Here is a 23,702-nt window from a genome sequence, read left to right as displayed (position 1 = left end):
CTGCATCCTGATAAGCGCAAGTGGGAAGAAAAACAACAACCATGACGGATTATATGAGGATTAAGTTGTTAATATGCTGCTCCGGTTGGACAACAACTTCAAATATGTAAGCTAAGCTCCACCATTAGCCTCCATGTTTACTTCCACAAACACTGAGCACTTCTTCTTTTTATGGCAGTTGGCAGAACACTGAGAAAGCTGACGCTATGACGCCCTCTACTGTGCATACGGGACACTTTCAGGTCGTTTGCCCGTTCAGACTGAAGGTCTCATTTACTGGCAGTGTGAACGGCCCGGCAAAAAAATCGGAATTGCCAAAAAATCGGAATTGGGTCACTTCAGGCTGCAGTGTGAACGCACCCTTAGATCCTCTTCCCACTGTTCTTGTTAAAGCCACCCTCCCCTCTCTGTCCCCTCTCATCACTAAGATTGTGCATTCTTCCTTTACTACTGCTGTTGTTCCCTTGGCTCTCAAAACTGCAGCAATAACCCCAATACTTAAGAAACCTGGTTTAGATCCCAAAGAACTCAATAATTTTTGCCCTACCTCAAATATTCCATTTATTTCAAAAAATTCTAGAAAAGACAGTTGCTGCTCAGCTCCATTCTCATCTTTCCAGCAATAATCTATATATGAACAATTCCAATCTGGCTTCCGTCCACTCCACAGTACAGAAACAGTGCTTCTTAAAATTACAAATGATCTCCTTCTTGCTGCTGACTGGTTTATTATCCATTCTCCTTCTCCTTGATCTGACTGCGGCTTTTGATACAATTTCACATAACATCCTTATTGACAGATTATTCTGTCTTGGCATTGTAAATACACCTCTCAACTGGTTTCGTTCATATCTCTCAGGCTGCTCTCAGTTTGTTCAGTTACAATCATTTACCTCTCGCCCAATTCCCGTCTCTTCAGGTGTTCCCCAGGGCTCTGTCCTGGGACCCTTGTTGTTTATAATTTACCTCCTCCCCCTTGGTAATATTTTTTGCAAACATAACATCCAGTTTCACTGCTATGCAGATGACACCCAACTCTATGTTTCAACCGAACCTAGTTCCAAGCTTCCATTTTCCTCCCTCACTGAGTCTTCTTGAAATAAGACAATGGTTTACTCTTAGGGGGTGTTGACACGACAACGATCCAACAAAAACTGAATTTTTGTTCCGTTTTTGTTGGATCGTTTACACAAAAACGTTCCAATTACGATCTGTGTTTACACAGTAACGGCACACATCGAAAACGTGTAATGCTCTCGCTGCGCCTAGTTGGTGCTACGTTCTTTGAAACTAAGTGCGCATGTGTTTAAAAAAAAAGTTGTACTTGAAGGCACGTGGATTCGCGTTTCCCCTACCGTTCTCCCATAGATTGGGAGAAAACACGCATTGTGTGCGTCTGATTAGGGCGCATGCAGTTGGAAAAAGTGGGACAACTTTGCTGAAACACCTTGTTTGAGCTTTCACGGTGTCTGTAGCGGGCCCCGGACTGGAAGCTGTTTATTGTTTTTACCTTGGAATGGCCAACAGTCTGTTATTCCTATATCAATTTGATAAAATAGGAGCTCCCGCACTTTCCATATCCTCTGCCACCTTTTTCAGCAGTTAAAACAGTTTAATCCGTTGCTAACAAGTCGTAACCTGTTTTTCCGAGGTTACGGCGATTAGCATTACCCTTTTCCCTAAATAGCTATTAGCTAATTTTCTTACTTATTAGCGATGTTTAGTATACTGAATGGAGTAAGTCAATTACAGAAAACATGCTAGTGATGTAATATGCTACGTGAATATTAGTCTTCACGCTAATATTAGCATTTTGGCTCATTTTTGCTCATGCATTAATTTTAACATACTGAATGGTACAGGTACACCTTAGTAAACATGCTTCTGCCTCTCCACAGGTTATTTACTACATTGCAGCTTTCTTTAGCATTAATGCTAATTTTTAGCATCAGAATGCTGGGTTCCAATCGACGGGCAAACTTTGGCGTGCCCCGGTTAAATTTCTTCAGGAATTTTCTAGTTATTATTGTTGTTGTTGCTAGCATATGTCTGTAAATGTTTAACTAAGGACTTTCTTAATTAATTAATTTATGCTCATTTTTATCTGAATATTCTGTAAGCTTTGTGTTGATGTCCTGGTCAGGATTTTATGTAAAACAGATTTTTAATCTAAATGGAATTCTCCTGGTGAAATAAATGTTAAAAATTGTTGCAAAGATGCCGTTTTTCCCATTTCTTTGTGTGTTGAACATTGCTTTCTTCCTTTTGTTCCTTTTCTAGGCTTGTTGATTTTAGAGATGCTATTTTTAATCTAGCCTACTTCATCTTTTATGACAGATTTTATTAAATATCTTGACCTTTCAAATCTTGGTTTAAAAGGAGGGTGGTGCTTACTTAGACACAGGTTGGTTTAGATAACTTTCTTTCCATAATTAATAAAATCATTACTTGAAAACTCTATTTTCTATTTTTCTTTGTCTGACATTAAACTAGTTTGATGATCTAGAACAAGTGGAGCAAAAAGTAAAAACTGAAGAAATCTGTTAGGGGGAGAATACTTCTTACACACCTGACAAGGTTTGAATTTTGAAATGTTTACAAACGTGGTGATTAACAATGTACATAATTAGTAAAACAGATAAAGCTTCGTATTGCCCTTCTATTGTGTGAAATTAAACAAAAGATCTTAAAATTTTTCATCCAGAACAAAAAACAGTTTTCATTAAAAAAAAAAAAAGGAAAACACGAACTGAGGGGAGGATCATAATCTCGTCACTGTAGCTGGATATCTCGCGGGATTTGATGGTGCTATAAATTCCATCGCAGTCGCCTCTCGGCCTTTCTTTGCCCCTTTACTGGTGAAGGTGCAACAGTTATCGGTCGTCCCGAAGCCGGGTTCATCCGACACCCTCACCAACCAAGCTGAACTGAGCTCAACCTCCACTACAGCAACATGCCGCCCAAATTCGACCCCAACGAGATCAAAATCGGTATGTTTTCTGGGTAATAAACGCTGACGTGGTTCTCACAGCCGAGATGGAGCCGCTGTTAGCCGGCTACCTGCGCACCCGGTGGCCCGCGGGCCGAGCGCTGAAAACGGTAAAGACTGGACACTAAATCCGGGCTGGAACGCCTGGCGGATGAGTGTGTGTGTTTTTTTTTTTTTTTTTGATGTGATGAAGTAAAGAGTGTGTTGGGTGGATGTGAAGCAGCAGTCGTAAAATTATAGGACGAGCTACTGGTCCACGTGCAGGGTAACCATCTAGCTAATGCTAGTGTTAGCCTCTAGGCTAATTACTGTCAGCTAGCTTCAGACCTGACTTACTTACTTAAAGGGGTATTTAATAGGTTTTTCGTTAAGTTTATAAGCGTTTTATTTGCTCATTGGGGATAATTTCTAATAAACATCACTGTTTGGATTTGGTCATGTCCTTAAAAAACAAAAAACAGACGGAACAAAACAATTTAAAGTAAAATAATCACCCACTGCCATATAAAAACATCAATTCCAGACAGAAACGAGCACAATAAAATGTTTACTGTGTAAAACTAATGCTTACAGTAGGTAATGTTTAATAAATATTCGAACAGGGTAAAGTAGTTCAGTGACCGTGTTTACGGCTTTAGTTTGTCTCCAAATGTCTCAACAGATGGAAGATAACAGAACAACAAAGCTGGTTTAGAAACGAGAGCGCTTACTTCTGCATAATCTGTAGGTTTGTTTCTTTCAGGTTTATTTTTATTAAAAAATAAATCAGGGAAGTTACCTGCAGTGGGTACAGTATCTAGAAATTGTACTGAAACAAGAAGTAGCAATGCTTTATAATATAACTCAAGTAAAAAGTACTTTGAAGTAGAACTACGTTTTCCTTTTTTCTCTTCCCAAAAAGAGACTCAAGCAAATGTAACCAACCACTATACACATCGTTTATTTGCCTAAACCAAACTGAGATAAAATGGTTGAAAACTTCCTCTTTTTGTCATGGAATAAGAAAATGATTTTTGTCATGTAGTTTTCCATTGACTTTAATGTTAAGGTTTCTTGGATGTGAAACATTCAGAAGGTTGAAACTTAACCCTTTTTTTTTACCTGACTTTGAATGCTTTATCATGTAAAAACCCAAAATTCACTTAGAAAAATGACATCATCTTGGCTATTGGTGTTTATTTTTTAATATCTACTTTTGCAACACTACAAATATCCAGAGGTTCTGGTGTTGGGATAAATTACTTTGTTCAATCATATTTTGAAATAAATGCAACATTTAGAGTTTCTGCTATGGAAACAAAAATGGGAAACAGATTAATCAGTGAAGGAATCAAGACGTTTCCTTCGGTGTCCGACCAACAAACATGGCCGTCTGTAGTGTAGATGGCATCAATATGAGGTCTAGTGAATATGATGCATTAATCTGGGTGAAAATATTCTAATTTGCATAAACTGATCATTGCTGAGAAATAGATCTGATCTGTAAATATTTAACTTGCTGTGAACAGATTCTCCTCCTTCAGAACCAGAACCTTCATTTTAATTTTATCCATTATCCTAGTCTGAGTAAAGCTGGTTACCATAACAACTGCCTCTGTTCTCTGCGTACCAGCTGGACCCGGTATTGGACCGTTTGTTACAACTCGGTTCCGTTTCCTGTCTTTCAGTCTACATGAGGTGCACAGGAGGGGAAGTGGGCGCCACCTCTGCTCTGGCTCCTAAAATCGGACCTCTGGGTCTGGTGAGTATCAGAACTCGGAACCATTGAGCCCAACCCAGCCTCCCGCCACTGGACCGGTCTGACCCGATGGCCGAGTTCAGTCCAGTGGAGGCTCAGAGCGACCCGGCTTTAGGAAACAGGGCGGCCCGCGCCGTGGACCGCTCTGTGCCGAAAAGCCCGGAACACCAACCGGACCGGGTTCTGATGGAACCGCATCCTGGCCCGTTGGGTTTTAACCCGGTCCGCTTTTCTTCTCCTCCTCAGTCTCCAAAGAAAGTCGGTGACGACATCGCCAAGGCAACCGGAGACTGGAAGGGCCTGAGGATCACCGTGAAGCTGACCATCCAGAACCGGCAGGCCGCTGTGCGTCCAACACAACAGAACCCGGCCGGGTTTCCCTCCAGAACCTTTTCTCTGCCAATACCAGAACGATAAGTGAATCAGTTTGAGCCAGATGCTGAAGTTCCAGAGAGCATAAATCTCTGGAACTTTAAACCAGAACCGCTTCAGGTACTGAAGCGGTTCTGGTTTTGGGGATTAGGCTGCGTTCTGTGTAATCCCACTCGGGTCCGTTTGTTTAGAAAGCCTGTCGGGTTTTTCTTATCTCAGAATCATCTCGGTCCAACTGGGACTTTCTGATTGGTCTTAAGAGTCAGAAAAGGTTCTGGATGACCCGTTTACCTGAAACAGTTCTGATCTGGTGCCGATCCAGTTATTAAACCTGCTGGTCCTGATCGGGTTCTGTCTCTGCAGATCGAAGTGGTTCCCTCGGCTTCTGCTCTGATCATCAAAGCTCTGAAGGAGCCGCCTCGCGACAGGAAGAAGGTCAAGAACAGTAAGTGACTTCCTGTTGGGGAGGAAGGGACTTCCTGTTGGGCCGCCATGTTGACTCTGTTTCTGCTTCTTCCAGTCAAACACAGCGGCAGCGTCACGTTCGATGAGATCGTTGGCATCGCCCGGGTCATGAGGCCGCGCTCCATCGCCAGAGAGCTCTCAGGTGAGGCCCCGCCCCCATGCTCTAGCCCCGCCCCCACAGCCTCCCGCCACTGGACCGGTCCGACCCGATGGCCGAGTTCAGTCCAGTGGAGGCTCAGAGAGACCCGGCTTTAGGAAACAGGGCGGCCCGCGCCGTGGACCGCTCTGTGCCGAAAAGCCCGGAACAAACCAGAACTCTGTTCTGATTGGGTTGGGTTCTGGATGGGTTGGGTTCTGATGGACTCGTGGTTCTGTTTTTCCTCAGGAACCATCAAGGAGATCCTGGGCACTGCTCAGTCAGTTGGCTGCACCATCGATGGCCGCGCCCCTCATGATGTCATCGATGACATTAACAGCGGGAAAGTGGAATGTCCATCAGAGTAAAGATGGCGGTTCTGGAATAAAATTTGTTGAAACCGAGCTGCAAGGTTCTGTCTGTGATATTCAGAAGGTCCATTTACCTGGTTCTGGTTCTGAACCGGGCCTCCAACACTGAAGTATAAATTTCAGCACCAGAGATTGAACTTTAAAGAATCGTTTTAGTGAATAAACGCAGAAATCAAACTCATAAAAACCTGTTGGTGCTTAGCTGAAGTTTTAAAAAAGGGAACGTCTTACTAAACCAGGAAGTTCAGAGTGACTGTAGTTGAGTGGAAGGAAAACTGAGGTGTCAGTGAGGTACATAAGTCTGCTCTGGTGTTCAACATTCAAGGATTGTCTTTCTCCTTCCACTGAACTTTCTAGTTTCATGCTGCTCAGTGTTCTGTGAAGAGCCAGCTGGTAACTGTTGGCTGGACTCTGCAGCTGCTTTTATAGCTGTAGCAATAAAGAATGTCTAAATGTATTTGGTCTCTTTATATGGAGGACTGATGCTGTCAAAACAGATGAATTGAGGAAATAAAATATTAACATTTAATCACAAGGGGAAGAAGGTGAATTATGCCATTTATTTTCTGGTCAATTTTGGCAGCATCAGTCCTCCATACACTAGAACTGAAGTTAAATGAATACCTAAATGTACTCTCCAAAATAAAAGCCTTCATGTTGCAGAGCAGTTCAGTAGGATTACTTTGGCCTTTTAAAAATTCAGAATTAAAGCCTAAAAATTTTCACTTACGTTTAAAACTACAATGAAGCTACTTGAAAGTAAAAGCTTGGATATTTTCAAAATAAAATCCTGACTATTCTACAGAGAGCAGGTTCTATGCTTGTTGCATTTTAAGCCTGTAATGGAATAAAACATCCTGGTTTCAGTTTTATACAAAACATTTATTGAAAGATTTCAAACAAGTTTACAAAAATACAAACTGATAAACTGATTCTGACCCGCATGGAGAACATCAGAACCGCTCCAGCTTGGTGGTCCGGATCCTTTAACGTTTTATTCCTGACAGATGTGGAGAAAATGGAGAATGACTCCAGTCCGAGATCTGTTCAGCTGAAGCTTTTCTGTTAAAATGCTTGAAGAGGCTGAACCGGGTCAGAACTGAGCGGGTCAGTTGTCCTCCTCCTCTTCCTCAGCTTCCTCCTCAGGCTCCTCCTCCATGCGCTGCTGCTCCTCCTCTTCCTCCTCCTCTTCCTCTCTGCTCTTGTCGTTCTCAGAGTCGGCCTTCCTCTCCTTGTCTCTGCGTTTCTGTTCACTCACCTCCTTCCTCCCCCTCTGGTCTTTCTTGTACACTGAGAACAAAGCAGACGGGTCAGACCTCATTCCCACAGCATGATGCTGCCTCTACCATAGTCTTAGTAGGTCTGTAGGTCCATCGTCTCTTCATGTCTAAACATCAGGACAGGAAGAGAAACAAAGGACAAAACAAGGATGGAAGGGAGGAAACCGTAAGGCTAGAAGGATGGAAGACAGGAAGGACAGGAACACGCAGGGAAGAGGACGGCTGAAGGACAAAGAAAAGACTAGGAAAGGACGGAGACAGTGAAGGAAGGACAAGAAAGCAAAGCAGGATGGACAGTAGAGGGGAAGGAACCAATGATCCTTTGGTGGCGAACGCATAGTTGATGCAAAACACTTAAAAAAACGCAACAACAGCAAGAAAGAACAAAAAACAAAAAACCGCAAAAAAAAAAAAAAGTCCTCCGGACCAGTAGGGGGAGCCAAACAGCAAGAGACCAGACAGTTGGAGGAACACAGAACAGATGTTACTTCATATAGTTTGCAATATTATAGAGCAGCAGCATGCTTACAAAGGTAATATTACTGACCCAGACTATTCTATTTTGAGAATGAGTTTGCAGTGTTTTCCCTTTTGCTTCCATTCCTGTGGTTCCATAATTTTTGTGTAGCATATTTATATAGGTGCTGTTTCAGACCCAGACTCCCCCCAGTGGCCTGGAGGACATTCTTTTGTTTGCAGTGTTCTCCATTTTGCTTCCGTTTCCTGTGTTTAAATCGTTTTTCTTTTGCATTGTAATTCTTGTCGGCACTGTCTGATTCAGAGCAGAGAGGAAGCGTCGGGATGCAGGCGGATGTGTCCTTACCTTCCAGAGCGTCCCGCAGCGGCTCCAGGAATCGCTCGAACTCCATCTCCTCCATGGCTGCCAGCACATCTCCTGCGTTTAGCGTTTTCCTCTTGGCCTTCATGGCGAAGTTATTGGCGCTGAAACCAGGAGAGAAACGTTTAGCTTGACTAGCGTAGCGCTGGTCCCTGCAGCGTGTTAAAAACCCACCAGGAGGTTGCATACAGCACGAAGACGCTAGCCGCCTGGGAGATGGCGCGCCGGGCCTCTTTGGACACGTTCACCCCATCTGGGAGCTGCGAAGAACAAACGGTGCGGAGGAGTTATCACTAAACACACGTCTGGTCAGGAAACACAAGCTGGCTCACAACTGCTCTTTTCACTCCCATCAGCAGGAAAAACATTCGCACGTTAATGTGTTAGTGTGAAAATCCTCACTGAGCTTTAACTGGTCCCTGTCCAGTTACCATCAATTAATTTTTCAAATGAAACAGAGAAAAAACTGTCACCAGACTAGGAAATGAGTTTAAAACAGGCATTATTTTGGTCTTTGGTCCAGAACCACGTAAACCTGAACTGATTTGGTCCAAAAACCAAAAAACAATAAAAACAGAGATTCACCGTGGATAGGATCGTTGCTAGCTCTGGTTACAGTTGCCGCTTTCTACTGGTTCTGTTTACACTTTACCAGGTCTGATACCAATCAGCAGCTGTTTATAGATGCTGGTCGGATCAGAAATCTGGCTGCTGTCAGAACAGGGTTCAAATTAAACCCAAATCACTTAAATCGAGCTTTCCAGAACAGCGCCTCCTGGTGGCAGCCTGTTGAAACTGCTCTGCTGGTTCTGATTGTTTTTTTTGCTGTTTGCTATGAATTTACTTTAGCTCCTTTTTTTAGTTTTTTTTTTTTTTACCTTTCAGACTGTAGTTATGTGTAACCGTGGCAACAAGGTGTTTTCAACTGGGCACAGCGAGTTAGCATCTCAAATGTTGAAGTAATGTGGATATTGATGTGTTTTCATAACACTTGTGAGGCTGCTAGATGGCAGCAGTCTTCAGTCAGAAGCCTAAAACACTCATTGCAAGGCTGACTGCTACTGGAGATCCTTACATCATAATCAACATCGACTCTTTGAAGATAACTGAATGATATGAGAGAAAGAGAGAGAAGCTTTATTCAATAGACTCGTGGTCCACAAAGACATAACACAAAATAAAAGAAATAAATAAATAAAATCTTATAAGAGACTTTCATACCAATGATTCCACAGAGTCGACTGGTATCTTAGCGCACTGACAGAGGGATGTGAAAACATTACAATGAGACGTTCAATGAGCTGCACAAACGATGCATAAACTTGTATATCAAGTTTGTCATGAGTGTCTGAAACGTTCTGACATGTGCATTACAGAACATCTGTAACCTGAACCTGAACCGCTGAACCTGCGTTTCTTAAGCAGAATTCTCAGGGAGTCATAAGCAACCTTAAGCTTCTGCATGCTAGCTTTTTTAAATTTACACCACAAAGGAGCTGCATACAAGGATGTACAATACGCTTTAAACAGGCTTATTATTACTTCATCAGTGCACATGTGAAACTTCCTCCCCAGAATGTTACAACATGCGACACTGCCGATAAATGTCATCATCATCACAGAGCTGGTCTGTGATGTAGTGACCCAGATATTTAGTTTTGGAACAAACATTTAACTTTTGTCCTGACAGAAAAAAAAAAACAGGGAAACGGAGTGTTTGTCTGCTCTAGTCCTACATATTAGTACAACAGTTTTCTTAGTATTATACTGCACATCAAATCTCAACCCATAATCAGAGCAGATATTCAGCAACTGCTGAAAACCAGCACTGCTGAGTTATGACAGCATTTAATTTGCCTTTGACATAATTACAGTTTTTTACTTTAACTCAAATCAATTACTTTTTACTGGAGGTTAAATTATCAAATTATCTCTGAATTTGAACTTGATAGATCTGTGACCTCTGACCCCAGGTAAAACCTGTTGGGTTATATAAATTTTTAATTTCATGAGATGAAATCAAGCAGCGGAGCTTCTCGGTTCTCTGGCAGAGAACAGAGTTTTGGTTGTGGTCATGTTAGAAAACAACCCGAACCAAAACTGACCAGAACCGGGACCGTTCTGGAAATAAACCCGCTCTCCCGTCACGAAGGCCGGCCTGCCTAACCTGCGAGAAACCTCTCCTCCTCGTCCCGGTGCTCGGCTCCCACTCACCGCCTCCTTGATGATGCGGGTGATCACCGCGTTGGGAAGGTTCAGGTCCTCTGGCCGCTCCGCCATTTCTTCCGCTCCGTCCCCCCTCCTTCTCCCTCCGCCGCCGCCGCGAAGCTGCTACGTACCAGCGCGCGCACGGTAGCCGCCGCTCTCTGACCGGGAGCCGCGTGCGGTTCAAGGAGAAGCCGAGCCACGCTCCTTCACGCGCCGCAGGTTTGATTTTAGACGTTTCCCGCGAATCCTCCAGCCACCACGAGCCCGCCTGCGTCAACGATTCAACTTCGACCGCTGACGTAAGCGTGACGTATTTCCGCAGGTGTAAAAAAACTAAAACTAAAATAGAAAAATTACTCAAGTCAGTGAAAAAAATGTTTTAGTAAAACAATTTACATACTCGCTGTTCAAATAAAACAGTAATTGAATAAGCAAATTATTTTAAGTAAATATAACAGGCAATAAGATGAAACTAAATTAATTTATACTTAAATAAAATTAAATACACTAACGTAAAAATGTATTCAGTGATCTTGCTGAAAACTATCTAATTAGAAAACAAAAATGCATTAAAATAACATTGAATGAAATCAAATTATCCAACCCAACAATTCCGTTGAGTTCAAGTTCAACTGCAGTAATGAAATGAATTTAAATTAAATTCTATAAATATGACATACAAAAGTAAAATATGTACGTAAATAACAAATCCTAAATATATTTATCAACCTACTGATAAATATTTCAAAATACAATACCATGAAAATAAATGTAGGTATGCCCATATAATTAAAAATATTCTAAGATTAAAAAGTTACAGAAATAATAAAGATTTATGAGACTAAAAAAAGTTCAAATATTTTCTGTAAATTCAGTGAATCACAAAGGAAATCTTTTACACCAAATTATACTAAATAAATACTAAGATACAAGTAGCCACCATCAAAATACAGAAAATTTGAATATATCATAATGTACTAAAACAAAATTAAATGCATTAAATTAAGATAAAGAAATTAAAGCAACAATCAAATATCTAAAATAATATTCTAAAAACTAAATTAAGTTTAATAGATTTGCAACAAAATAAACATGTTAAAATAAAAATGATTGGATTAAATTAAAAACAAAAATAGATGTTATATTAAATAAATATACCAACATTTAATTAAACTCTAGTAAATCTGATGAAAGCTATTATAAATAGAGTGAAGATTTTTAACTGTCGTATTTGCTCCTTTTCAATGCTTTTCTTGAGCCCAGACCAAATACATATTAAACATAATGTTCAATGATGTTTTTTGGAGCTCAGCTTCCAGCATCATCTTCATCAGACAAGAGAAGGTCAAAGGTCTGTCAGGGGAGAAGGTATTTAGGTTGTTTCCATGACAGCTGCTTCTTCACACATGATGCAGCCCACATGCCTGAAAACATGGTGAAATCACTGAAATCCCGCTGTGGAGTCTTAACGCCCACACAGTTCAGGTTCCTGGGGCTGATTCTGGGCAGCGCTCCAGGACAAACGTCAAGGTTCCTGGACTCCTCTATGTTCCTCTGATCTGCAGCCGGAACAACATGTCAGAAAATATCACTGCAGCGACTTTCAGATGCTTCACTAAACAGACAACAAGTAGAATATTAAAACTTTATCTTTATAGCTTTGTTTTAGGGATGGGAGAAAGCCTGATGATAATCTTGGGTTGACAAACAAAGGCCATAACTCAGAGCTGTCCAAACTTTTTGTCACGAGGGCCAAAGTTGGTAAAATATTAATAACATTTTTAAAACAAACTTTTGGTGCCTTTTTTATTTTAGATGCTTGATAATAAACTGAGCAATTTAAATGTTATATTTGGATTTTTGGAGAAAACAGACATGTAAATGATTGTAGACACAAAACATAAAGAAAGCCCACAGTTTCTTCATTTTTTGGGTTGTTTTCTTTACATATTAAGTAATATTTGCTACTGATAAAAAGTAGGTCAATGTTTATGTTTCTAGATAAATGCAAAAACTTTGTTAAAAATGGGAATCTACATTTCGGTGCCTAATATTTTCTTAACAATATGATGTTTAGCTGTAAAATATGCTGAAAACGTTTCCATCTCCATCTACCACCTATGCAGACCAGACTTGCTTCATTTGGGCCGCCCAAAATCCTTCAGAGGAACGCAAGAGGCCCACGGGCCACACTTGGGACACTCCTGCCAAAAATGACTTTCAGGAATTTTATTCAGGTTCTTTTATAGCAAAATAACCTTGATTTGTTAAAATAACCTAATAGTCTCAGGCGATTATACGAAACCCTAACAGTGAAGGATTTTAAAGAGGTACCTTTCGTTGAAAGCAGTGTTACTGCTGTCATCAACTTTGAGTTGTCTCTGTTTTTCTTTTCATTGAAGAAACTCAGTGCTTCTCCTGATCCCAGCAGACAGTCGTTCTGGTTCTGTTGAACACTTCTTCTTGTTCACAGAGAGTGATTCCTCCTCATGTTTCTGGTTATGCACAATGTTGCTGAAGTTAGCTTAGATCCAGAGCGGATTGGTCCGATCAGCTGCTCACTTCAGCCTCCTGGAAAATCCAATCTCTTCACAGAATAAAAACTCTAAGAGTTATGAAAACATTACCAATTAACTGGGAGGGGGCTTTCAAATCAAATTCTGCACAGTTTCCTGTATAACCTCAGTCCGGCTCTGACTTAACTTCATAATAAATCATTCTATTAGGATATTTTTTCCTTCTCAACTCTACCCACATTTAAAATTGCAGTGTTACCAGACTCTCCGAAGATTGTTATGAAGTTTGACATTATTAAATTTTAAACTAAATGTAAATAAATAAAATTATAACAACATTTTCAGTTTGTTCTGAGTGCTAGAGTATTTCCAATCCAGTGGACAAGAGGTATAAAAACACAACAGCTAAATTTAAAATATGCTCTGAATAATTTAATTTAAATTGATAAATCAAAAGAAGCACACAATAGTAAAGTAGTTGAAATAAAAAATCTGAACAATTTAAAAAATAATATATATTAAAATGTATTTCAAATAGGAAATAAACATGTTGCTGAAGTTCCTGTGATGAAATTAAATACGAGTACAAAATAAAATGTGGTTAAAGTTAGCGATATATATGAACGTAGTTATCAATCAAATAGAAATAGTTCAACAAAATAAGATAAAGTAGCAGCAATATGAAATAAAGTTGCAAGAAACACACTGAAGTGCGGGTAACTAATGAGATTGCATTAAAATGATCCAAATCAAATAATTACTTTTTAAAAATTAAATATTAACAGATTAGCTGCTTGCTGGAGGAAATGCTCTACCGACCCGCAGCGCCCCCGTATCAGCGGAAGTGAGCGTGAAGCATATGTGAAACTCTATAAATGTTTTTGGACCGAACTTCGTTTGTTCTGGTCGGGTTCGGCTGCGGTTCTCCTGTCAGAACCGAACACTCACCATCTCTGAACTCTGGTGCGTAAAGATGTTTGTTTATGCAGCACTACTTTTGTGTGTGCATCCGACAGGATGTAAAAATATAATTAAACATATTTAATTTCCCTTCAATATGACAGATGAGAGAAAAAATGTTCCACGGTGTCCACTCCCCGTGTTTTACTCAGGCCGATTCACGCGCAGTGTCTCGTTTCGGCGTGGATCCGACGGAACTGCTGGCGTATTTCAGGGATCTATTTTCTGTCGGAGGGCTGTGATGCGGCTCCCTCTCGCCTGTGCCAGGCCGCCATCTTGAATTTTAATGTTAATTTCCAGAGAAAAACAACAATAATGTGTTTGCTGTGATATTTCTTCCTGGGTCTTGTAACGGATCTGGATTAGGACCGCTGTTTTGTTTCTCAATCCGTAATATTGTGAGTATTGTTCGTGTCGTGGGCATTTAAACGTGTGGAAAGCTCTCGTGAGGGATAATCGTTCCGGGACTCTCGCAGCCTCTTGCGACCGCTGGAGGCTCGATCCTCTCGGCTGCAAACTGCCGTTAACCCTCCTGGCAGGGAGAAAATTAGCCAGCAGAGCTAACGCTAACGGGGCAGCCGGAGCGAAAGCAGTGAGTGTCGGTGTCCGGAAACAGTCGAGCTCCGCCGGGACATAGCTCAGTTTTTGTTCGGTTCCGAACACCCAGAAGAGCCCAGCTTCCAGTCTGGATTAAATGTGTATCGCTTTATTGTTTGGAAATAAACAATAAAGCTTAACTGATATATTCTTCTGTTAAGCTCGCTTAGCATTCTGCTGAGGTTGTAGCTAGCAGAGTGCGGGGACCACGGTTCTTTAAACCGGTGTTCCCAGACTGGACCGGGGTGGGTTTGGTGAGCAGCCGGGATGCTCAGCGGGGAATTATGGGGCTGTTTATGGGACTGCAGCGGCTGTGTTGTGCTGTCACGCCGGCCCGGCTTAGTCGGCCCCAGGGTTACATTTTTGGCTGTGGTTCTGACGGTTGCTGGTTCGACACCAGCGCAGCATGTCAACACAGTCGGCCTCAGCCGTCGGCGTGGCCTTCCGGGTTCCCACAGCCTCATTATCCTGATCGGAATGCTGTTTGTTTGGTGCTAACGTTAGCCTTGACAGCTAATAACACGAAGCACTCAATGCTTAGATGACCGATTACACAACTATCCTACCTTATACGTGATTGAAATACGAAAATTTTGACTATTCGGCCATTTAAGCCTTAAAAATCGGGATTCAAATGGTAAATTACAGTAAAAAGGACCGTTCACCTGACAGCTGCTGCAGTGCTTGAGGTTACCACTTAGGGGCGCTGCGAGACCACTTAAAATTATCATAACATTGTGACCATTGACAATGTCAACATTTTCACCTGGCATCAATATACTGTACACTAAAATAGTTTTTATTGTCATTGAACATGACTGTATGAACATGAATAAATAATTCCAGGTTGGTTCAAATAACCCAATGGATGAAATAATAGAGCAATTCAGTAATCTGACAAATCATGTCTAAGGATATTTCTGAATCATACCATAAAGGTGAAAGAGGTATAAAAATAAATAAAATGAGAGTAGTCTATTATTAGCTGCTGTTTTGTTTGTGTAGTTATTGTTCTGATTAAGCTGTTTTGTTTGTTGTTAACTGAAATGTGTGGAGAACCGTTGACCAGGCTGGGCCATGTTGCTCTGATCCAGCCACGCTTCTGCTGCAGAACTTCCCGCTGATTCTGATGGAACGATTCAGGACCCGGTCCAAGTTTGTTACCCTATGTCCACCACCCCACACTGACGGGCAGTGTGATGGATCATGTACGATAGGGTCCGTGTTCCTTGTCCAGGGGGAGGTTTGGACAGCAGCAGCCAGTCATTCACCATTCTGACCAGTTCTTCGTCTGCTGCTGATGGCTTGGCGCCAGAAACCCCAGCAGACCTCCAGGTGGAGTCCCTCAGGGCTCAGAAGCAACTTCAGAGGACTGAGCGCTGCTGGCAGGGTGCAGTGTTTGGAGTTACCGCTAGGAGGCGCAGTGGGGCCATTTCAAATCAACATGAAAGTCTGGAATATTTGACTTGATAAATTTGTCAGCTAATATAGCTTTTTTTTTTTTTTACGTATTTGGAAACGTTCATATACAAGAAATGGGGAAAAAAAACTTTTTCAACTTATAATTCAGTAAAGAGTAAATAATGTTGCAGAAGGTTGATGTGTTTTTCTCCCTGGGGAAGGTTTGCTCACCGCTCATCCGATCAGATTGTGGGGTTTTTCACCTGTTTTCTGCTCTGTTTGCAGGTTTCTAACCAGGCCGGTCTTCCCCACTCGAGCATCTTCATCTGAGCGACTAAATGAAACTGGAGCAGGGGGCTTGTGGGCATGAAGTGGCTGGGCGAATCCAAGAACATGGTATTAAATGGCAGACGCCACGGGAACAAGTTGACCAGCAGCGATCAACCGGTGAGCCAGACTCGCTCCCAGCAACCGCAGCGGACATCGCTGCGCCACAGCAGGAGCCACCCGCGCAGCCGCAGATGCAGCCGCAGTGAGTTGAGAGCGCAGCCAGGCGCGCCGCCGGCTGTACGATCCGGAGGCTGACGCAGCTCTGTGGTTCCTGCAGGGTGTAATGGCGCCAGCCTGGAGGCGGAGCGGCGCTACGTGCCGTCGTCAGGGATGACCGCCAAGGAGCTGTGTGAGAACGATGACCTGACCACCAGCCTCATCCTGGACCCCTACCTGGGCTTCCAGACACACAAGATGAACACCAGGTCCGTTTACCCATTTTATGATTTTTATCTTTTACAATACATTTAATTTTTTTCTTTATAATTGCTTGAATCTTATTTTTTTCTATCTTTTTTATTACTTGTATTGTCTGCTTCCTAATTTTATTCTATATTTATAAAATATTTTAGATATCATTTTGTGCCTCATTTATTTTTGTATTTTTTTATTTATTTGTAATTATTAGTTTTATGTGTATATATGTATATATATATATATATATATATATATATATATATATATATTAGATTTCGTGTAATTTTAAATTCTTTAACTTTTTATATTTAACCTTCTTTAGTATGTGTTTTAATATCTTTATATTTCCAAAAAATTAATTCATCAAAATCTTTTATTTGTAATTTTTTTCTTCCTATTTCTATTTTTATATTAAAATTTTTAATGTAATTTTTTGTTAATTTTTTTAATGTAATTTGATATTTTTTATATTCTATTGTACTACATATTTTAATATCTTTATCTCTTTACTGTTATATTTTTATTGACTTTAATATATTATTTTTATTACCATAATATTTTAGATAAAACTGTACGTTTTTTTCCTCTTCGGTCCGCATCACGTTTCCTCTGGTGACATCACATCGCTCTTTTGAAACTCCTCCTACCAGATTCCGGCCAATCAAAGGACGGCAGGAGGAGCTGAAGGAAATCATCGAGCGCTTTAAGAAACACGACAACATGGAGAAGGCCTACAAGGCGCTGACGACGGGAGACTGGTGCCGGAACCTGTTCCTGCACAAGTCCAAGGCTCAGGAGAAGCTCTTCAAGCAGCACGTAAACGCCGCCGCAGCGCTCCGCCTCTCGTTCGACGCGTCGCCTCTTCCTCCCAGCTCTAACTCTCTGCTCCCTCCAGGTGTTTGTCTACCTGCGGATATTCACGGCAGACAGCGGCTTCGAGATTCTGCCCTGTAATCGCTATTCATCGGAGCAGAACGGAGCCAAAATCGTGGCTACGAAGGAATGGTGAGATCATCCTGTTGCTACTTCCTCCAGGGACCCGGACTGGATCTGGACTGGATCTGGACGGGATCCACTGATTCTTCTGATGGTTCCTTTGATTCGTCAAACTGCAGCCGTTTCCATGATGCTGCTGCTTTGATGAATTGCTCTGTTGCTGCATGGATGGGTCATTGTAGCCTTGATCAGTAAATCGTTGCAGTGCTGTAAGGAAGAATTGTTCTGTTGCCGTGCAGCCGGCCCGCCTTAGTGCAGCCGGCCCGCCTTAGTGCAGCCGGCCCGCCTTCGTGCAGCCGGCCCGCCTTCGTGCAGCCGGCCCGCCTTAGTGCAGCCGGCCCGCCTTCGTGCAGCCGGCCCGATTCAGCGCTGATGGAGGCCAGGTTGATGAGCCTCTCCTCTGTTGCTGTCTCGTAGGAAGAGAAACGATAAGATCGAGTTCCTGGTGGGCTGCATCGCCGAGCTGTCGGAGAGCGAGGAGAACATGCTGCTGCGCCACGGAGAGAACGACTTCAGCGTCATGTACTCCACCAGGAAGAACTGCGCCCAGCTGTGGCTCGGCCCGGCCGCCTTCATCAACCACGGTAAGCCCCGCCTCCTCCTCTGATCCCCTTGCTGCTGCTGCTCCCTCTAACTTCTGCTCCTCTTCCTCAGACTGCCGGCCGAACTGTAAGGTAGGCTGCTGGCCGCTCCTGATTGGCTGCCGGGCCGTTGGAAGCGGTCCTGACGGGTTCTGTGTTTGCAGTTTGTGTCGACGGGCCGAGACACGGCCTGCGTCAAGGTCCTGAGGGACATCGAGCCCGGGGAGGAGATCTCCTGTTACTATGGAGACGGCTTCTTTGGGGAAAGCAATGAGTTTTGTGAATGTTATACGTGTGAAAGGTGAGCAGCACCGTCTGGACCTTAAAACATGGGCTGGATTAAAAACTCCTCTGAAGGTCTGGCTGCAGTCAGAACAGAAACACATTCCAGTTAAATCCTAAACTTCATGATTTTCAGTCCAGTTTGAGCTGACCATGTTTCTGTTCCGGTTCTGTTCAGACGGGGAACCGGTGCTTTCAAATCCAAAGCCGGGCTGCCGGTGGAGGTTCCGGTCATCAACAGCAAGTACGGGCTGCGGGAGACGGACAAGCGGCTCAACCGGCTGAAGAAACTCGGAGAAGGGAACAGGAGCTCGGACAGCCACTCTGTGGGATCCCACACCGACGTCGACTCTCAGGAAATGCCAAAAACACATCAATGTAAGGCTGCCAGTCACCACGGATCAGTAATATCAGAATATTGATTGGAATCTGCAGACAGGAGGCATTACATCAGTTCTTAGTTTTTATTGATTTTGTTGTCTTTAGCTTTTATTATGTTTCATATTTTTTCTTTGTTAAATTATATATTTGTAATTTTATGTACATTTTTTAGATTTGCATTCTCTGCTTCCTGGTTGTCACTGTATATTTATGAAATATATATAATTTTTTGTACTTCATTTTATTTTTGCATCTTTAATTTGTCAGTTAATTGTATACGTGTTGCTATATTTTTATTAGTCTTTTGACATTTAAGATATTTTAATATATGTTTGAATTTTTATGAATTTCCTAAGTATTTAACTTTTTATAGATATTTTATTTGTAATAAGTTTTGTGATATTAATTTATTTTTATATTTCTTTTTTTTTTTTACAAGTCACAGTATTTTAAATTTTTTAAAAGAAATATAACCTTTCTCTTTAATATTTGTTTTACTTTTTAATTTCTTTTTATGTAATAAAACTACACATTCACTGTAACAATAGTGGTATGAATAAAGTTGAGTGATTGTTTGTTATTTTTAATATACATTTTGAATGTATTTCTATCTAATGCATAGTAACATATATCTTAAAATTATGTAGAAACTAAATAAAAAATAATGTTTTATATAGCTTTTATTTCCTGTGTAACTGTGAGGTCACTGTCTCTGTTTCCCTGCAGCTGCCAGAACCAGAACTTCATCTTCATCGTCTTCATCACCGGGCCTGAAGTACCGGACCCGGACCCCGAGCAGACAGACTGTGTCCCGAGCCGTCTCTACCTCATGTTCCAAACCGGCTCCAGGAAACAGCAGCAGGGAACCAAAGAGACTTCGCTCCCAGTCCAAGCCTCCCAGCAAGGTGCGGCTGCGCAGCCGCAGGCGGACAACGGCGGCGGCCCGCGCAGACGCCGCCCCGCTGGGCCTCAGGGACTCCAAGGTGTTGCCGTGTAAGAGCGTCGTCACCGTGAAGAAGGAGAAGGACGGTCCGGAGGTGGCACCGCTTGGCCCGAGGGGCTGCCTGACCCGACATGCCGCCAAAGAGAACGGCGGCCTTCCCGAAGGTGGCTGCGGCTCCGCCTACAGGACTCGCAGGTCCACGCGGACCCTGAGGGCCCCGGACCCCATGCCAGGCGCCAAGCTGGAGCCCGGAGCTATGGACGGGCTCAGCCCGGTACCGGGCGGCGTGGTCATCAAAACGGAGCCGGCGGACATGGACGAGTACCTGCAGCACGGCGGCGGCGTGACGCAGCCGCCGGTGCTAGGCGGCGGCGGCGGCGGCTACGGCCGGAGGAGCTCGTGTTCGGGCCGGAAGCGACCGTCCCGACTCCGGACTGAGCGGACCATCAAATGCGAAGGCTCTGACTGCGAGCCGTTTGCTGCGGGGCGTGATGGCGGGAACGTGCTGCTGAGCTTCGCCGACAGACACCGGGACTACAACGGAGTGGCCAACGGCAGCAAATCCCTCCGCCGCGATAAGAGCAAGAGCAGCTGCCGCTCGCAGGACAAGGCCAAGAAGAAGCGGCGCATCACGCGCTACGACGCGCAGCTAATTCTGGAGAACAGCGGCGGCATTCCCAAGCTGACGCTCCGCCGGCGGAGGGACAGCAGCAGCAGCAAGACGGCTGACGGCGCCGATGCCGTGGCCTCATCCACGCTCAGCCCCACCTCCTCTAGCAAGATCAGCATCAAGTTCAGCAAGGAGCACGACAAGGACAAGGCCGGCTCCTACATCGCCAAGCTCAACAACGGCTTTGCGCCCGTCGTCCACGGCAACGCAACCAAGCTGAAAATCCAGCTGAGGAAGGAGGACGACGCCCGGCGGCTCCAGGCCAACGGGGACGCAGCCGGCGGCGGCCATCGCACCCAGAAGGTCCTGGCCGACCCTTCCTCTGACGAGGACGACGAGGAGGAGGAGGAGGAGGAGGAAGAAGATGACGACTACTTCCACAACGACTTTGAGGACGACTTCATTCCACTTCCTCCGGCGAAGCGTCTGCGGTTGATTGTGGGGAAAGACTCCATCGACATCGATATCTCCTCCAGGAGGAGGGAGGACCAGTCTCTGCGACTCAACGCCTGAAGCTTCTGTAAATACCGCCGTCGCTGACGATGGACAGGAAGTGACGTGGAACTCGGATCATCCCGGAGCGGCCCGGGTGCTGTTGACCCGCGGCAAAGCTCTGCTCTCCGCTGAACTTCCAGTCGGACCGGATCCGGTCCAGGATCCGGCCGAGTCTCCAGTGGAAACGGGCTTTGTTTTGAGTTGTACTGTTCCTTTAAGAGAATGCACTTGTTGTTTCATCATGGACGTGTAGAAAGTGTACAGATCATGGCTTCTGTCTCCAGGCAGGTTTTTACTCTGTGTCTGCGCTCAGAGCCGTTTATCCAGAGGCATTAGAACAGCTCCGCCGCCAGGTCCGCTTCCGGTTCTGCTGCCGGCTTTGCTGGGCGTCCACCAATCGGCAGCCAGAACGCCACAGCCAATCATGTTCCTGAATGAATCACAGCGTTAGGGCAGGCTGAGTCCAAACAGAGCTGCTGATTCTTCCTGATTTCTGGAATACCATCATAAAAAACCGTCCGGATCTTCAGGAAAACGTCACAATAAGCTAATATTTGAAAAAAATAAATATATGGAGTCAGTTTCCCAAAAAGCTGCGCTGTCCCTTTAAGAGGAGCAGAATGGATTCTAACAGCTTCAGCCTGGAAAAATAAGATTTTCCAGATAAAAATGGAAACGGCGTATCCATCTTCATTTTTCCATTATTCCAGATCATTTTTCCAAACAGATCAGGAATCTGGGTTTCAGTTTTCATTTTAAAACTGATGGTTGAAGTTCAGATCCGATATCCTGACATACGTTTCGGACCAGAAAGCACCTCAGGCTTTTCCAAACTCACATTCCCAAATCTTTCTTCCTTTCCGCTTCTTTTTTTACTTCAAAGTTGAAATGTTTATTCCGGAACGGATCCGGTTCCCTCTGGATCACCTTCATTCAAATCTGTTGTTTCCAGAGAAGTTTCTGGAAACACAAATGTTTTCCACATTTATTTACAACAATTTAGCTTTTTCTTGGAAAATCGAGTCAAAGTGATTCTAACCCTGGGAAAAACAAATCCTGGAATTGTATGTTTGGAAAACTCTGGAACGGTAAATGTGGATTCCTGGTTTGAATCAACAAACATTTAAACCCAACCAGGATAAACTCGACCTGGTTCTGCCTGTGGTTCTGATTTCCAAACGGTATTCCAGATTTTTAATCCCAGATTGGGAATCGGATTCCGGCCCGGTTCGCTGACCCAGAATCTGATGGTATTCCCTGCAGGAAAGCTGCTCGGCTCTGCAGCCTTTCAGAATTAAAGCACAGGCCTCCTCTTCCTCCTCGCGTCACAGCAGAACCGGAACCAGAACTTGGCAGCAGAATCCGGCTGGGCCGACGCTCTGACCTGAAGCTGATGTACAGAAGGACCTCTGACCTCTGACCTCTTCCCCCCAGCTGAGTTTTCCCGCTCCTCTCCCAGTTTCCCATGATTCTCGGCGTCGCTGACACTACAGCCTGTCTCTCTTCTTCTGTGGTGCTACTCAGACTTCCTGTTCGGAGTCGCAGGAGGACGGCGGCAGGAAGTGTTTGTTTGTTTACAGGAAGTTGTCTTCAGCTTCTGTGAGGAAGACCTTGTCCGCCTCTTCCTCCTCTGAGGTCAGCTCAGAGATCCCTGATCCCTGATTGGTTGTCGCCGCCTTCCTCCTCCGGCTGTCTGAGCGGGATCAGCTGGGAACGTCGACCCGTTTCTGTGTTACCGTTCACATCACCAGCAGCCAATCAGCGTCTTGTCCCGCCCCCGTTGGCCAATCAGCCGTCTCCCTCCTCTCTCACTGTAAACTCTTCCAGGTGCGGCCGCCAGCTTCCAGCGGCCAGAGGTGGAGGGCGGAGCGTTGCCGAGCGCTAGCAGAACTAAAGCAGGCAGATATTGTCCAATATGTAAATCATGTGAACACATCTTGTACTTATTTAACAGTTTTGAATACTTGAAAACTATATAAAGTTTCTTTGTGACTCTTGTTTCTGAACCTGTTTCTGTGCAAAGTTTTCCGGGTCGGGTCAAATCAAAACGCAGCATCTGGATAAAGTATTCACACCCTGACTGAGAAAAACATCCAAACATCACGTTAAATGACCTCTGACCTTAACCAAGCAGATGCCCAGACCAGGCCGATGAATTTTAACAAGTCAAAAATAAAAATGTCACATATTTTTTACATTTTTAATTTAATCAATTTGATTTATTTAGGTTTTCCCTTTTATGTCTTAAAGTTGATTCTGTCGGCCTTTCTATGACCTGGTAACCATGGCCCCCTGCCGCCCCCCCCTTGGGGGCGCCACTGCAGCCGACCCACTGGTGGGTCGTTGGTTCTGGTGGGTCGGTTCCATGTTTTTATCTGGTTTTCTTAGTTCACAATTTAAAACTAATGGGTGTGAATACTTTTCAGAGGTAGAAGGAGGGGCTTAGTGCTGTCAATCACCTTGTGTACTCACTGTTCTTTATTACCAACAAGTTTAGTGAACTGATTAGACAAAACTGAAGTTTCTGGAAGGTTTGCATCCCGATCCATCAGCTGCAAAACTAACAGTGTCAGAAGCAGAAAATAAAAGAAACAAAGGTTTAAAACATTTAAAATAAAAAAGACTATGTAGTAAACTTTATTTTGACATTTTTAAAACTAAATGTGTATTAATAAAAATTTTAAAAAATTTCAAAAAGTTAAATTTAGATAAAATGAAACTGAATATGTTAAACTT

At 43.5% G+C, this 23,702-nt stretch overlaps 3 protein-coding genes and 1 long non-coding RNA gene across 8 annotated transcripts in view; 2 read left to right on the top strand and 2 right to left on the bottom strand.

The window, feature by feature from the left end:
* The window catches only part of pole3 (polymerase (DNA directed), epsilon 3 (p17 subunit)), a 21,611-nt gene extending 10,900 nt beyond the window's left edge, over positions 1-10,711 (bottom strand). The window contains exons 1-4 of one of the 2 annotated variants that reach the window (XM_016661931.1): positions 10,404-10,711; positions 8,364-8,449; positions 8,175-8,293; positions 7,241-7,361 (exon numbers count right to left, since the gene is read on the bottom strand). In XM_016661931.1, the coding sequence (XP_016517417.1) occupies positions 7,241-7,361; positions 8,175-8,293; positions 8,364-8,449; positions 10,404-10,469 (392 nt within the window). In that variant the 5' untranslated portion in view covers positions 10,470-10,711. Of the gene's footprint in view, positions 1-6,932; positions 7,362-8,174; positions 8,294-8,363; positions 8,450-10,403 lie in introns of those variants that run through there. The other variant, XM_007574375.2, reaches the window with a different exon arrangement.
* rpl12 (ribosomal protein L12) lies at positions 2,821-6,104 on the top strand. Of its 2 annotated transcripts, none has more exons than XM_007574377.2 (6): positions 2,821-2,990; positions 4,657-4,730; positions 4,974-5,072; positions 5,463-5,544; positions 5,620-5,706; positions 5,950-6,104. In XM_007574377.2, exons 1-6 carry the CDS (start codon positions 2,954-2,956, stop codon positions 6,066-6,068), a joined length of 498 nt encoding a protein of 165 aa, XP_007574439.1. In that variant the 5' UTR covers positions 2,821-2,953; the 3' UTR covers positions 6,069-6,104. The 2 variants fall into 2 exon arrangements, with proteins under 2 accessions (XP_007574439.1, XP_007574440.1); XM_007574378.2 differs by lacking the exon at positions 2,821-2,990 and adding an exon at positions 3,007-3,099.
* An 803-nt stretch (positions 10,712-11,514) lies between the features above and the next one.
* On the bottom strand, positions 11,515-13,977 carry LOC103153447 (uncharacterized). Its single transcript, XR_477793.2, has 3 exons — positions 13,862-13,977; positions 12,732-12,892; positions 11,515-11,956 (listed from the first exon to the last, which is right to left on the bottom strand). It is a non-coding gene; the product is annotated as an uncharacterized LOC103153447 (long non-coding RNA).
* Positions 13,779-22,964, top strand: kmt5b (lysine methyltransferase 5B). 3 transcript variants are annotated; one of them, XM_007574374.2, is made up of 10 exons: positions 13,779-13,876; positions 16,157-16,403; positions 16,479-16,626; positions 17,269-17,434; positions 17,514-17,623; positions 18,032-18,198; positions 18,269-18,288; positions 18,360-18,496; positions 18,656-18,855; positions 19,585-22,964. In XM_007574374.2, the coding sequence occupies exons 2-10, from the start codon at positions 16,238-16,240 to the stop codon at positions 20,982-20,984; spliced, it is 2,514 nt and encodes an 837-aa protein (XP_007574436.1). In that variant the 5' UTR covers positions 13,779-13,876; positions 16,157-16,237; the 3' UTR covers positions 20,985-22,964. The 3 variants fall into 3 exon arrangements, with proteins under 3 accessions (XP_007574436.1, XP_007574435.1, XP_016517408.1); XM_007574373.2 differs by lacking the exon at positions 13,779-13,876 and adding an exon at positions 14,094-14,271; XM_016661922.1 differs by lacking the exon at positions 13,779-13,876 and adding an exon at positions 14,302-14,465.
* Positions 22,965-23,702: the final 738 nt, after the last annotated feature.

This window comes from Poecilia formosa, unplaced genomic scaffold (assembly GCF_000485575.1).
Source record: "Poecilia formosa unplaced genomic scaffold, Poecilia_formosa-5.1.2 Scaffold350, whole genome shotgun sequence".
Classification (NCBI taxonomy): Eukaryota; Metazoa; Chordata; class Actinopteri; order Cyprinodontiformes; family Poeciliidae; genus Poecilia; species Poecilia formosa.
The sequence above is the reverse complement of the archived record's forward strand: the minus strand, read 5'-3'. Positions and strand labels throughout refer to the sequence as shown.

Excerpts from the sequence above, each read along its gene's own strand:
- rpl12 (XM_007574377.2), top strand. The coding sequence starts at position 2,954 with ATGCCGCCCAAATTCGACCCCAACGAGATCAAAATCG. Across the intron at positions 2,991-4,656 it reads CCCCAACGAGATCAAAATCG|TCTACATGAGGTGCACAGGA; the intron begins GTATGTTTTCTG and ends CCTGTCTTTCAG. Across the intron at positions 4,731-4,973 it reads AAATCGGACCTCTGGGTCTG|TCTCCAAAGAAAGTCGGTGA; the intron begins GTGAGTATCAGA and ends TCTCCTCCTCAG.
- kmt5b (XM_007574374.2), top strand. The coding sequence starts at position 16,238 with ATGAAGTGGCTGGGCGAATCCAAGAACATGGTATTAAATGGCAGACGC. Across the intron at positions 17,435-17,513 it reads AGAAGCTCTTCAAGCAGCAC|GTGTTTGTCTACCTGCGGAT; the intron begins GTAAACGCCGCC and ends TGCTCCCTCCAG. Across the intron at positions 18,199-18,268 it reads GGCCGCCTTCATCAACCACG|ACTGCCGGCCGAACTGTAAG; the intron begins GTAAGCCCCGCC and ends CCTCTTCCTCAG.